We start from the raw sequence: 15658 nt of genomic DNA on the forward strand, positions 1-15658 counted from the left end.
AAAAAAAAAAAAAAGAGTTTCATAGTCATAAAGGTTTGAAAACCTTGAGTTTTCTTTGGAGTTCAGTTAATAAAACATGAAAAAAGAGAAGACGCTAAAAAAAAACTGACAGTTGCCAATTTCACATTTAAAAAGACCAGATCTCCAGCTGAATGCTGTGTTGTTGGTGTCTCAACAGTGAGAAGTGATCAGCTGAGAACAGCTAGTGGATTTGTGCTCCCTGTCAGTTCAGTTTCTCACTGCTTGTTACATGTGGACGTCTCTTTTAGCATCTTGGCCACATGTGTCTTACAGATTTTTCAGGATTTTAGATTTTGAGCTCTGGCTTTTTGCGTTTATCAGTAAAGTTTGTAAAGTTTATTTTTTATGTAGCCTCAGTATTATGGATGGGCAGGAAAGCTGAACCCATCCAAACATGGGATTGCATCGTTGGGAAGGTTTTTGACCTTTGCATTACCTGTAATAATAAGGTGCAATAATAATTAATGTGCAATAATAACAGTGTGCAATACAAATACACTTATTCTTCTTTTTTATACTAAGTTAATATACTGTGTTGTGTTGTTTGTTGCATTGTGATGTGTCATATCGTGTCGTGTTGTGTTATATGTAGTGCCGACGTAGGACAGTTTTCCAATTTCCTTGTACTACTGTACTATGTATGACTGTGCAATGACAATAAAGAGTTATCTTATCTTATCTATCTTATCTTAATTGAGTACCTCAAATATATTGATCTGGGATCTTCACTGAGGTGCAAATATTAGTATGATCAAACATCAAGTTGAAGATATATCCTAAGGCAGATATGAAGGCTTAATTCAGCAACTCAGGGGTCTGATATAACAACAACAACAATAATAATAATAATAATGTCACCAAACATCTCCTCATGCATTCATCTACTGGGAATGACAAATGACACAACTGCACCCTGTCACTACTGCAAACCTTAATCCCTGCTTCCATGAGTGAGAGGTGGCACGCATCTCTCACACCACCTCCATTACACTGCATTACCTGCAGAAGATAAGGGGCCAAAGTATGCTGCTTCTTTGGAGGTTCCATTTGCAGATGAAACAGGAGGGTAGTTTCTTGCTATCAGGTTGGTGTTTAGCTGTGTTTTTGTGCATGAAGGTGAACAGTGCTCTCCACATCTTCACCAGTGGCCGCAATATTAACATGAGTAGTCCTGAGAGACAATAAACTACTGCGTATGATTGCTAATAACAAACTATTTGCTTGGGAAATTGTTCTCTCTGATCTCTGGAAATTGTCTAGTGGAACTATCACATTGTCAAAGTTCCTTTAATTTCAATTCAGTTCATTTTTATTTCAAACATTTCAAACATGTGCCTTCACAATCATTCCAAAATATTATTCCATTATTTGTTTGAAAAGGAGTAGGCTGAAGTATTTACTTATTTGTCCCTACCCCCTCAAGTTTTACCTCTCATTCATTTAATTTTTTTTGTCTTAAATTAAACAAACAACATATGAAACATATGAAGTAAAGTAAAACAAAACAAAACATACATAAATCAAAAACAAGAAATTAGCAAGCCCCACCACAGTATAGTTTCTTTCATATGAAAAATACAGAATGTGTATATTTGCAGATACACAAGTTATGGAAAAACAAACAAACAAACAATTTGACTTTTTTTCTGCAATGATCTTTAAACAGCTGGTCCAGATAACATGCAGAATTCAAGGCCTGCATTGAACACTGAGGTCATTTCCGCTTCTCATATAACATCCGCTGTCTTGTATAATCAGTCATTTGAACGATATGTTCACATTGGTGGTGTAGCCTACAAACCGTGTTATTAATATTATTATTCATTGAACATTTGGTCAGTTAAAGAGATGCATTGTATTTTTAAGTAGCAATAACAAAAAGAAAAGAATGTCTTTCTTACAACTTATTTTCCCAATATTCACATTTTTCCACATTTTATTTTTTGCTTTCAGCATGAAATTGGGAGAAAAAGTAAAAACCACTCAAGGAAGCACAGCTAATATTGATGAGTGTATTTTTTATTCTTATTATGACAAAGAAGTGACACATGGAGTGGGTATATTACTGGTGTCATTGTAGCCTTTGTTCAAAGTCCAAACATCAGTGCCTAACCTGCATAAACCAAGTGTATCTGTGCTTTCAACGACCAGACCTGTTGTTAGTACACATGAGAACATTACTTGTTAAAACATGAGGTACAGACCCAAAGTGTGCACACTGGGTTGTTACTTGCCTCATTGGAGATGAAGAGAGTGAGCTGCTCTGTCTGGAGCTGCTCTGAGGACTTGCCATCCTGCCTGAGGCCATCTTACTTCAGCTCAGCACCTGAAATACAGCATGTGCACTGTAAACACCAAGTGATGAATGAATACGAATTTGGACGTCTGCCTTTATCAATATGTCCCGTGTTGGGGAGTAACGGAATACATGTTCTCCCGTTATGTATTTAAAATACGAAATATGAGTAACTATATTCTGTTACAGTTACTGTTTAAAAAGGTGGCAATTAGAATAGAGTTTGTTGAAATAAATGGATACACAGCGGTCTTTTCCTGTTTCATATGTTAGGCTATCCCCTCTCTAATTTAATTACACGCATTGCCGGAACCCAAAAAAAAAACATGCAATAAGAGGCTCTAATGTAAGTATCCTATTAATGTTGGTGGCATCACTTACACAACGGACCCGAGGCCAGCACAGCAGAGACAGCAGTACACGGGCAGGAATGCATTTTTTACTTGGAAATTCCGACACCACTTCACATTTAAAGAAGAAAGGGAGAAATCTGACCGTGCAAAGCAAACTCTGCCAGCAAAACAGACTCCAAAAGACTTGGACCTAAAGAAATATCTGGAAGTAAGTTCTTTTTTAAAAACTAACGTTAGCCTACTGCAACTACCTTGTTTTACTTGTGGTAGCTACCTGGGATATGTGCCACTTTAGTATCTTTGATGTACTATTGCTATGTGATTTATGACTATCAATGAAGGCTACTTGCCACCAAGCTAGCATTGCTAGCTGGCCTTAGCTGAGGTTATTTCATAGACTGCAGACTGTTAGGCTTGATAGCATTAATGACCTGCTAGCTGCAAATGATCATGTGCAGTTCTGAAAGCAGTCTATGAACTAACCTCAGCTAACGCCAGTTTAGCAATGTTAGCTCGGTGGCGAGTAGCCTTCAGTAATAGTAACAATTCTCACAGCAATAGTACATTCATGCAGTTGTAAAAAGCATTACGATATATTAAGTTATCCAAAGTAATCAGAATATGTTACTCACATTGAGTAACTTAACGGAATACGCTACAAACTACATTTTGGGGCATTTATTCTGTAATCTGTAGTGACATACATTTTAAAAGTAACCTTCCCAATACTGAATATGTCACCATCAAATTGAATATCAAGTTTAATCAAATGTAGCACTGGAAATGGAAACTTTGCACCACTACACAACATCTTTCAACACACACACTGTAAATATGCTATCACATGATGACACACACGTTACATCCCCCTAGCTGTACTGCTGACCACCGCACTGTCATCCACTACAGTAGCTCCTTATTGATCTACCTCTAAGCTTTCTATTCTTGTCCCCCTCTCCAAGTAATTCAATTATCAATAAACCTCACTGTTTTAAATAGCTTCAAGCTGATGGTGTGCCATGGAATAATATTTCTTATCTTCTAATCTGTTGGCTGGCTGCCAGCCAGTGACTGTCTTCCCTTCTTTGAGCCCGAGCAAGAGGGCTTAAGTGCCCGGAACTTTATTCTGCTGTTTTATTGATGTATCCCATTTAGATTAGTCCATTTTCAATCGGGAGAAGCCACAGATGCCCTCCCGCCTGAACCACACTAATCCTTTTAGTTAATGATATCCTGCAGTTGTGTGGTTACAAATTTCGTGTTTACTGCGGAGATATAATTAGCAGGTAGTTACAATGTGAGACGAGCTCTCTCACGCACACAAATACACAACTACCCCGTGTTGTGGAGCAGATTTCAACTGTTTTGCTCTGCCTTTTATTAATTGCTTACAGAGAGCGACGGGATCGATAGACATAAGCTTACAATAAAGTAATTGAGGCTAGAGGGATGTACGATGCGCGTGAAGCGTCGCTTATTGAATCCCACGTCAACCTGCTTCATGAGGGCCGCACTGCCACAATTACAGAATATCTGCTGCTTTTAGTCAGGTTTGAAGATCGAGCGGCTGCACATTAACGGGGTCACCAACTCTGTTTGACTGTTTGCTTCAGTTGCTTCGAAAACTGAGAAATATTTGATTACCGTTGAGTACTTTTTCTTTTTTGGGTGTCAGTAACCTAGTCAGATAAAGAGACGGATGAATGGGTGGAGGGATAGACTTGTAATACAGACACAAAGCAAAAGTAGAGGAAAAAAACCCGCACAAAGAGTAAGATGCAGGAGAGGGGGGGGGGAAAGTGGTAGGAGGGTTGGGGTGGGGAGTATTTTAACTGCAGTCTTGGCATGGCTTCTCTAGGCCCATTTTCAGAGAAAGCATCACAGTGAATCAGAAATTATACCAATACTGTGCCAGGACCATGGAAATCTACTGACAGTAAGCACCCTGTGCTGGGGAAAAGCCCACATCTATTACACTTGGTGCAGTGAGTCATGAAAGTAGAATATCATAGAATGAGTGCTGATATAATTGAACCGTTGGACTATTACAATAGAGGTGCAGATGAATTTTATTGACCCAATAATTGAGCACAGGGTCATAGCCATTAAGTCACAGTTCCAGCAAATTCCATTACATGTGCTTGCGGCTTGTTACAGTGCTCTTCAGTGGATTACCCTACAAATGGAGATGAGTTGTCCAATCAAGCAATTGTCCTGAGCAATTGGAGTGTGCCGCTAAGTGCTGTGTTAAGGACCATTGCACTGAAAGTGATTGCTGTCTGCTGTGAGTGCCCACTGGCTGTTTTTAGACAATCTCCCTTTCAGCCTTGTGGACTGATGTCATTTTGTTATTAGCATTTCCCTGTTAATTTACATAATCTTGTAATAAACGCTAGAAATTTACAGTGAGGTGAAAAAAAACCCATTGGCTCCTTTGTTTTTGCTTATTTGTCAGAGTTCACAGTCATCATCAAACACATTTGAATGATAGACAAAGATAACCTGAATAGATATAATATGCAGTTTTTAAATGATGATTTCATGATTAATTGTTTTTTGTGTTTGTCTGAGCTATTCAGCGGTGAAGTTGCTGTGTGTTTTGGATTACAAAGCAAAGCAGTTCCCGACCATCACACCTCCACCACCATGTTTGACCGTTGGTATGATGTTGTTTTGATGAAATGCTGTGTTAATTTTACAGGACTCAGACATTTCAAAAGGTGGACTGAGAGCGATAAGATATGGACTAATCTAAATGGGATCGATAAAACTTTCCGTGCACTGTCTAGTTTTGGTGATCATCAAGCCTCTGTGTTCTTTGTTGTCAGCAGTGGTTTTTACTTTGGAACTCTCTCATGGATGCCATTTTGGTCCAGTCTCTTTTTCATTTTTCATTTTATGAACACCGACTATAACTGAGGTAAGTTAGACCTGTTCTTTAGATTTTGTCCTGGGTTCTTTTATGAACTCCTGGATGTCTCTCCAGGTTTTCTCCATTTGTGGATAATGGCTCTCACTGTGGTTCACTAGAGCTATAAAATGGCTTTTCTGGACTGACAGATGTTGGTGACTTTGTTTCTTATTTGTTCTTGAGTGTAAATCAGAGCATGATGTGTTGCTTTTTCAGATCTTTTAACCTACTTCACTTTGTCAAACACGCTCTCTTTAGGCAATTTCTTTATTGAACAGGTCTGGCTGTAATCAGGCCTGGTTGTAGCTAATAAAATTGAACTCGGGTTTCCCACAAATGTGTTTAATCACAATTAATTCATGATTTTACAAAGGGAATAATTACTTTTTCACATAGCGGCAGGTCAGGTTGCATAGTCGTTTCCTCTTAATAAATATAAAAATGATTATTTAAAAACTGCATTTTGTATTTACACCAAATTTATCTTTGTTAAATGTCTTTTTTGAAAATAAAATAAATAAGATTTATATCTCTGTGCTGCATTGTGCACAGATGCTGCAAGTGCTACAGAAACTTGAGTTCTGTGAGCAGATGGTCAGGTTTGACTGTATCCTGGCTAATTTTTTCTTGCTAGGGTGGACATTTCTTTTCATGTCTGAGCTGAAACCTGAGTGGCCCAACAGGTTTCCCCATTCAGCTGCAGTTTTAGGTAAGCCACACAAAGGACAGGTCTGTCTCAGCCTCATGTCACATGCCGGGTAAAATAACAACCACTTAGTGACTTGTGCGTGTCAGAGAATTCACTAGGGTGTGCCTTTCAGATTTACTGCAGCATTCGTATTTATTCTTTGCATGTGTGGGAATTTAGAGGACTTTTAAATGTGGTTTGTGCTTGTGTGCATGTTTCTGTCACTTGCAGTTTTCCAGTCCTGTATCTGTTTCAAGTTAATGTCATGCCAAACCTGTACTAGCGAGAGCAATCTTGATTCTTTGTTACTGGCACACTGGAGCCGTTATAAATTCTGTTTGTGAATATAAAACCAGTTAAAAGGGACAAAAGTAATTTTCCAAAGTGTAAAGACTTGCAACCTGAGTTTCAAAGTCAGTACTGGTTCCTCCCATTTGTCTAGACCAATGTAATGTAATTGTTTGATAGTTGCTGACCTAGGTAGGAAGAACAAAACCCCCCCTATCAACCATGCCTTTTTCTTTCGTAGCCCCTGTGCTATTTCAGTTTGTGTGCAGGAAAATGGTGAGCACGTAAAACCTTTGAGGAGTGGGGATACAGACGTCAGTTTTACTTTTAAAAGGATAAGAGCGTGATGGTAAAGCGCAAACTTGACCCAGGACAGAAAATAAAACTGAAGCTCTTTGCACAAACACACAACGCTAGCAAAGAATCCAAGGTGGTGTTAGAGCTGAGGGTTTGCTGACACCAGACCAGTCAGAGCAGTGTTAATTTCTACAACCAATAATCTCCCAGACTACTTTTTATTTGGATGAAAGCAAAATGATAACTAAATGAAAAAAAGATAAATGATAACTACATGGACAAAGAAATGTACCGACACTAAAAATGGGGGAAAAAAAATAAATTTATTAGTTCTGATTGATCCAGTCAAAGCTAATCGCCTTGTGGAGCAGTACAACTAGCTCCTACCCTCATTTCTCATGGATACTCGATAAAATGCCAACGCTTAGGAGGAAGAGAAGAGTAGCCATACAAAGCGCTTTAATTTCCTGACATCACATTTACCATATGATGTCAGGAAATTAAAGCGCTTTGTAAACCGTTATATGTACTTGTTTCTAAAGCCAAGTCATTGTGGTGATCACGTTCATGTCTCTTTGGGTTGGTTGTCAACTTGACTGTGTGTTGTCAGTTTTGTGTTCATACGTGAACGTTAAAAGAAATATCATCCGTGTGATCATGTTACTGACTGACGTGAAAGTAATGTAACGTATTGCATTACTTTTAAGAACAGCAATGCTGCATAGTTTATTTTTTAAAACTACAGCTACGAACATGTTTTTTGACTCAGATGAACTCAGCATATGTGCAGAGTAATATATCACTGTATACCAACTTCTCCCTGTGTGCTCTCTATAACTTCTACATCACTGACTAAAAATACGTTTCCAGTCTTTCTAGAATATACTGTGGTAAAGCAGAATGCCTGTTGCCAGATTCTTGGCAAAACCACTAAATGAATACAAAAACTGCTCTGCAGAAAACAAAATACCACAGCACTGCGGTTTAGCTTCGGTGTTGTGCCAACAACAATGAATTTCTGTTCGACGCAAATACAAGAAACTGAACTCTGAGGAGAAACAGAAGAAACGAGCAAAGCCACTCACCATCTTGAGAGGCCAAGATCAGCTTGACTCAATGTGATTGTGTTCAGGACAAACTGAGTCATGCTGCGTAATCCAAATTTAATGTCCATGATGTTTCAGGGATCTGTCATTGTGCAGCCCGTTCCTTATGGCTTGGCTTTGTTTTGAAATTGCCAGTGATTAAACACTCTGGCTTCTTCTCCCACTGCTCTCTGAAACTCACAGACTGAAGAAAGCATATAATATGTGAGTTTCTTTTGGACGCTGGTCTTTAAATACAGTGGACATGCTCTGTATCAGCAAGTCAGCCATGCCGTCCTGCTCACGTCCTATCATTGAGCTGAAGACTGGGTTCACAGGAGGAGACAGCGGTTACAGTCTCACCACAGAGCTGTCATGTGGAGAAGAAAACTGAGCAGGATGGGTACTGTATGAGTGGCTGGGTGGGAACAAACTGGAAGCTGGCTGTGCTCAGCCATGGGCCCAGCATTCCTATCCCACACACACTGGGCAGGCTTAAAGTGGACCTTGTTTTTAGACAGAGAGAAATCCATAAAGGGTGACGGAGAAGGTCTGATGCAAACTAAGCATTTGGTGAGTTAGCAAGTGTAATGCAAAGTTTAACTACATTAGACTATTTTGTTATTAATAATTTAATATTTACTAATGTATATATGTATATTGTTGTATTTTCTTTTTCTTTTTACACATATTTTAAATCTTACAGTAAGATTTAAGTTTCATTAAGAAACCCCCCGCCTCATTATCCATGTAGTGATTCAAGGTTCAAGGTTCTTTATTTGTCACATGCATAGTTATACAAGTATAACACACAGTGAAATGTAGCCTGACACGCTCCTCGACATGTGCAAAAATTGGGGGGGGGGAGAGGAAGAACATTATATATATATATAGTATATACATTGGGTGAATGTGCAGTAGTGGCAGCAAGCAGGTGAATTCTGTACATTAATATGAATAGACATCTGACTATTTTACAGGATAGACAATATAAACATATTTAAAATTAAAGGAATTTGATAATGCCGTGCTCAAACTCAAACTTGAGCTAATCAGACAGAGATTTATGCCAGAATAATCTGGCTGCAGTTGACTTAAACTGATCCAAAAGAGTAGAGTAAAACTTTTTGGAACAATTATGGAGCTAGAGAACAGCAATAGCTTGTTTAACACAACTGGAACTGTATGTTTGTATACCGAAAATGGTGCCGATTGCTTCAGTCATGACTTCCTGTGCTGCTCTGTTCTGTGAAAATGATCTTTACAAACTGGAATCACAACAGTCACAAAACCAGAATTTCCTGCGTGATCTATTAAGTAATTTAAGCTTGTCTAAATAATTTGACAGGATTTCACAGCTCATAAATTGCAAATTATCCTCCAGTTTGTCCTCTTTGGGGTAAAGTATGTAAGAAAACTTGTATATTTGTTTTGCACAGCATTCTATAAATAATGATTATTAGTATTACTATTGTTTCTTTTACATGAAGCAGATTTTGAAACTGCATACTTTACTCTCCAGACACAACCCTCTTGTCCGCTATCTCAGTCTGAGTCTAAATGCAGGGCATTCCACAGATAACATTAGCATGACATAGCCGCCTATTTTTAATGTGGATTCTGTAAAAATCCACGTGTGAAGCATGTTCTTCTGGGACAGCGTGGGAAACCTTACTAATGCTGAAATTTTTCATGTCCAACTTAAAAATAAAAATACACCAAACTGTGCACATTACCAAATTTGCATTCAACATGTTAATGGCCAAAGTAATATTAGTTGAATTAACTTTTCCAGCTCTCTTGTGATAAAGGAAAGTTTGTTCTCATGGTCTCATGTTTATTAGTCTTTATATACTCCTATATTTTTATTTATGTCACTGTTATTTCTGCTGTTGCTCTGTCTGGTTAGATTTAAGTAGGAATACATTCAAAAATCATCTTTTTGAGCCGTAACTGACAATTAACTAACTGAAAAAAGGGCACATCTTGCACTTGCCAGTCAAAATGTGGAACAAGGGATAAAAATGCTGTTCATACAGAGGGACACCTGGTCACGCTATTCATAAGTGATCCATAAAGTCCAGCTTTGGTCTTTACCTTGAAGGATTTATTTTTGTGAAAGCCTGAGTGATTCTAGTGGTATGCTTACACTGAGCTTTGTGTGTGTGTGTTCCATCTCGTAGGGATTTGTTTATTTGGTTTGACTTGTTATGATGTGAGGTGTCATTTGAATTGCACCAAGAGAAGAAAAATTGACTTTATCTCTTTTCTAAAGTTAACTGGATGCCAGATTTTAAGATCTATTCATCGTACAAGCAACTTTAGAGCTTTTCTGTTTATGAGTACTTGATTTACTTATGTGGTTTTACCTTACCAAAATAAACTAGGGTTTCCACTGTCATTAATATCAAGTAGATAAAACTTTAATCCATCCCCTTTGATATCATCCCGCATCATTCACTACAAAGCTTCCACTGACACCTGAGAGTTGTTTAGCACAATGAGCATTAAAGCCATTCCTTGACAGTGCTAACTGCGGGTAAGAGATCTGAATGACCTTCTCAGCAAGCATTCTGGCCAAAAGCCCAACCTTGTTGCGACCATTCCTCCATTCAGCACTGTTCAAAGAAAAGCTCACAGCCAGAACCAAGAGGAATGTCTCTTCTGAAACATACAGAGATGGATGACAAACCAAAGTCCTACATTTACCACCATGGAAACATTTTGTGTTTAGAAGCCATAGCGTTTCGAAACTGCAAACACAGCAAGAGTGGTCACTTGGAGGCAACTTCCTAGCAATAATGTGGGAGTAATGTGTCATGAGATAAATCTGATATTAACAGATTTTTCTAATCATTTTGTTCTCGGCCAGCAATGAGAATATGTGTAACACTGTAACACTGCTAACTGCTGCAGATTAGCTATATGTTTACCAATTAGCTCCAGTCTCTGTTCTAACTTTGATTAGCTGCTAGTGTACAGAGGGATCTTAGAGCTTTTTTTCTGAAAAAGATTTGTATTGCTGTGCATAAAACATATAAACAACAAGCAGAAACTGTATACAGCTCTATGAACTCAAAGAGAGCTGCAGGTTTTTCTGATCTTTGACTTCACTGGAAAAGCAGCTGCACCATCTTTAGGCATTGTCGTCCCCGTACTCTGTCAATATGAAACGGCTTTACTGATTTCACCATCAGTCAAATCTCACGCAGAGGGAGGCACGTTTGAAAACTTCAGCAGCTACCGCATCTAACTCCATGACCCCCAACAACTGTGTTCTTGGCATGTAACAACACATGCAACACACAGCATCGGTGTGAGACGGCTAGCAGAGAAATTTGCCTTTAAAGACGCAAGACCCCATTCTGCAGCAGAGCTATTGTTGCTGTGCTAATGATAGAAAAACAATGTCAACATCCTGACATGTTTCAGGGGACGGTGACAGGGCTTCATGAGCATCACAAGTTTGAGTGTGACACACCGTGATGTCAGAAATAAATGTGTAGGAGGACAGAGTGGAAGCACCGTTCCACTTTCCATATATTTTTATAACAAAAAATGGCTATTCAGTGTGAAGAGTGAAGAGAGTTGAGAAAGTGGTGGGGATGGTGAAAAATGGGTGATAGGTTGTGGGCAATACAGGTGCTGCCACAGAGCTGTAAAAACACTTCTGCTACAACCCTCCTCACCAAAGAGAGTTTGTCTGCTTCAATACTTCTTTAATCAGACAAACTCAAATTATTCAGACGTGATGTACTGACACTGTTTTGAACTTGTATGTGATTTGCTTCATTAAATTTCACCAAAGTGAACATAACATATTTTGTCATAGTGGTTTCATCTTTGGACAGTGCAACAGCTTTTAGCATTAAGGTAATCAAGGTAATCAACTAATCACATGACTGTAGGAATAAACAAGCCGATGTACTAATACAACAAGAAGTCAATAGGAGTTATCTTTAAGGTTTCCAACAGTTAACTGGGTATGTTAAGCAGATTCTTTCTAAATGATATGTAAAGAAAAGATGGGAGAATTAGAAGCAATAGAAAGGTTACATAGCAGACATATAAACTGCAGTTCCACTACTGATAGTTACACACAATACAAGTATTAGAAAGTTGACACCAATTGGAAGGTGTTAGAGTGTCATTCAAGCCTTTGTACCTTAAAAATCCGTTGTGGAGCAGGAACGATTGGGATATCATTTAGCGTCTGTCACCAGCCTCTACAGACAAGATCAGTCTAGATTGTCACGGACCCGGCACTGGGGACTCGGGGTCCGTGGGCAGTGGGGACGATGACTGTTGTTGTTGTTGTTGTTGTTATTATTATTATTATTATTATTATTATTATTATTATTATTATTATTTGGTGTGTTGTCTGCACTGCCCCTGTGCACATCTGTATGTAGGCAGGTATGTGTGTGTGTATCGCCTTTCTGCTGTGGCCAAGTTACAGGCACCTTCAGCCCCGGGGGGCGTGGCCTAACTTGAGGGCTGGCCACACCCGAAGTCCTGGCCGCACACCTGCTCCTCATCTGGGCTCGTTGGGGGAGCTATTTAGATGAGCGATGGAGCTTCCACCGACGCTGGAGTATTGCGTTTGACTACACGTCAGTCTTCAAGCAAGTCAAGTCAAGTGTGAGTGTATGCCTGCCTGCTAGGATAAGTTGTAACGGCTGCCTCTATTGTCTTCCCCTCAGGAGGAGTGTGGGACGAGAAGGAGCAGTGAGCACGGGGAGTGCAGGGACACTGGGGCAGAGAGCACTACACGGGGACTTTTGGGAAGAAGACACTACACGGGAGCCTGGGAAACTGGGGATTTATTGTTGTTTACTTCACCACCTTGTAAATAAACACTGTTGCACTGAAGAGTCCGGCGTTTGGGTCCTATTTCCCCATCTCCCCACGGTCTGCCAGCCAGACCGTGACATAGATAGCATGTGATATTCTCCCTCAACGGCGTACCTTGACAGGAGAACCACAGTTTTGCTCCATTGTACTTCCGTCACTCATACTGTACCCAGACCCGGAAAAAAGAGTTTTCCTACTTTTTTAAGAAACTATCAGTTGAGCAAAAAACTTAAAGGATATTCAGAAAAGAAGTGGAAAAATCCTTTTGTATTATTTGCAGAGAACAGTGTGGCTCTTTCCCACTTAAACCTCAGTTACCATTAAAGCTACTGTTAGCAGTTGATATAGTAAAAACATTCGATAAAAAGTTCACTGGAAATTAGGTCAATTTTTTTGTCTAGTAAATCATAATTATCCTCAGGAGTGTCTGCATACATGAGTATGAGATATGAAAACTTCCTTCCCCAAGGACATACTTCTGACTGGAATAATGTGAAGATGCCCTTGTAAGGCCAAAAAAAGGAACAGTATGTTTGGGCCTGAGGTCATTCTTTCCTTTGGCATAATATTATGGAAGTTAAATTTGCTGCCCTCCTGATGTTTCTAGGCAACCGTGTGGCTTATGGAGAATTCAGATGGGGTCAAGTTGCACACGCACATTTGCACAGACCTGTAGCCAGAGTTGTGGTCTAAGATCAGCCACCCCATTAGATATCATGCTAATAAATGTAGACAGATGACAGAGACTGATAGCTCCTCCACGTCACAGCAGCAGTAATCACAGCAGCTTCCTCAGGCACCAAAGGAGCTATTTGCCTCCCAAAAAGATTACATTCAGCTGGATAAATAACTACACTGCTTCACCACAAGTCTGCTAAAGTGAACACACCATCTTCTTGGTTGGACACTTTATGGTAAGCTATAAAAGTACCCATAATTCTCATTTTCAGAGGGGAAAAAAGATGACAGCAGCACCATACCTCCCGAGAGATGAAATGGCCTCAAGATCACGCCAAGAGAAATATCCAAATGCATTTTAAGCTTCCCAGTTCCATTGACAGCTAGTCGAAGAAATAACAAGGAGGAATCAGCCAGAGAAAAGCCAACATCCAGAGCTAACAAAAGGCTTTAGAGTAGAGCTCAGCAGCTCTGGGAGCAGCTCCAACAGGCCAGAGACTGGAACTGGATCCCTAGTCAGGCTGGTTCAGTAAAGAGGATCGTGTGGGTACCTGACACCGGAGCAGTGACGGCCAGCAAAACATCAGGAGCTTCTTAATAATGAATGAGCAAAGCCTGTAGAGAGGCACCACACTCACATACACAGCACATGGCTAATAGAGAGTCACACTGAGATAATTGATGACAGACTTACAGCGTGGTCAGGTAAAAGCAGGGTATGTGACTATAATCAGCAACTTGACACATGTTACTAACAAAGTAGCCTGTCATAACTCGGCAGCAGCCACTTTACGCAGAAAGGACCACAAATGTGCCTATAAGATAAGTTTAAGCACAAGAGAAACTTACACACCTCTCTACTTAGTTTTAGTGCATAATAAAAAAAAATTAAATGACAAAAGCGGGAGAAAGGAAAACTGGAAGATCACTCAGTTACAGGCCAGTGTGGTGTTCAAAATAACAAGATTGATGGGTGTTGTCATGTATGACTTAACCCCTACCACACCCACCTCAGAAACAACCTTTGATTGGCTGAGATGCATTTCTTGTGGCAAAGGAGAGGGGAAAACCGAATCAGAGCTGCAGACTGCTTCAAGAAACAAAAGTGGAAAGCTGTTTTTTTTTCAGTGAAACATCAGCTGAGTCACCTCAGAGCCAAGAAGACTGACAAACACTGAGGTTAAAGGCAGGAGACAGAAGTGAATCCATTTGAAAAGTGTGGTCAGACTGGCTGGGTCCTGAAAACCCAGATTAAGTGGGCACAGAACACCTAACCAGAACTAAAACCCAAAAGCAACATCAAATGGAACCACATTGTCATTAGATATGTGCCTTTTGTTTTTATAAAACAAAACTTGGCAGCAGTTAACTCGATTAACTTGCGGAGAACTGCATACCTTAACATCATCAGTGCTATGCTGCTCACTCAGCGAAGCTATAAATCTGATGTACACAGTGCAAGACAGCAAGCCCACCAACTCAGGACATGCTAGTTTTTACATCCTGGTCACAACTTTCTTATTTGTCACTGGCTTGGAAAATCCCTGTAGTAACGAGTACACCTTCTAGGTTTCACCACCTTTTTACAAATCGCTTTTACAGCTCCTAGTGATTATATGATTTTATTCAAATATGCTTTGAATGTACCTCTTTCCTCTTAAGTGTGTCTTTAACTATTGCTATGACTTAACTGTATTCAGCTGTATGTCCAGCTTTTACGGTTATCTCCCATCACGGGTATGCAGTTAGCTGAACAAATTTTCATCAGGATTAGGAACCATAGCACTGTAACACAGAGTCTGCTATCATGAGAGTGAATTGTATTTAAATTATGGAAAATTCCTACTTTCAGCTCTTTGTTGCCTCAGACAGTGCCAGTAATTCCATTCTCATAGACCTCCTCAAGCATGTTGTCAGCATTCACGGGAGGACGTTTCATTCTTTCCACTACTTCCAGAGACAGATCATCAATGCCAGAGATGCCAACAGAATCATACAAGGCTGGAACCACTTTTACTTCAACTTATTTATTGTAGATTGTACTATTTTTATTCTTTGCCCTGCTGCTGTTTATATTTCCTTGTGGGAAATATAAAGTATCTATCTATCTATCTATCTATCTATCTATCTATCTATCTATCTATCTATCTATCTATCTATCTATCTATCTATCTATCTATCTATCTA

General features: G+C 39.5%; 1 protein-coding gene across 2 annotated transcripts in view; it reads right to left on the reverse strand.

The window, feature by feature from the left end:
• insc (INSC spindle orientation adaptor protein) overlaps positions 1-15658 on the reverse strand; it is a 53386-nt gene that overhangs the window by 31063 nt on the left and 6665 nt on the right. The window contains exons 1-2 of one of the 2 annotated variants that reach the window (XM_005731508.1): positions 7940-8458; positions 2256-2347 (exon numbers count right to left, since the gene is read on the reverse strand). In XM_005731508.1, the coding sequence (XP_005731565.1) occupies positions 2256-2329 (74 nt within the window). In that variant the 5' untranslated portion in view covers positions 2330-2347; positions 7940-8458. Of the gene's footprint in view, positions 1-2255; positions 2348-7939; positions 8459-15658 lie in introns of those variants that run through there. The other variant, XM_013910405.1, reaches the window with a different exon arrangement.

Source organism: Pundamilia nyererei, unplaced genomic scaffold (assembly GCF_000239375.1).
Source record: "Pundamilia nyererei isolate P.nyererei 1_Seehausen unplaced genomic scaffold, PunNye1.0 scaffold00043, whole genome shotgun sequence".
In the NCBI taxonomy this organism is placed as follows: domain Eukaryota; kingdom Metazoa; phylum Chordata; class Actinopteri; order Cichliformes; family Cichlidae; genus Pundamilia; species Pundamilia nyererei.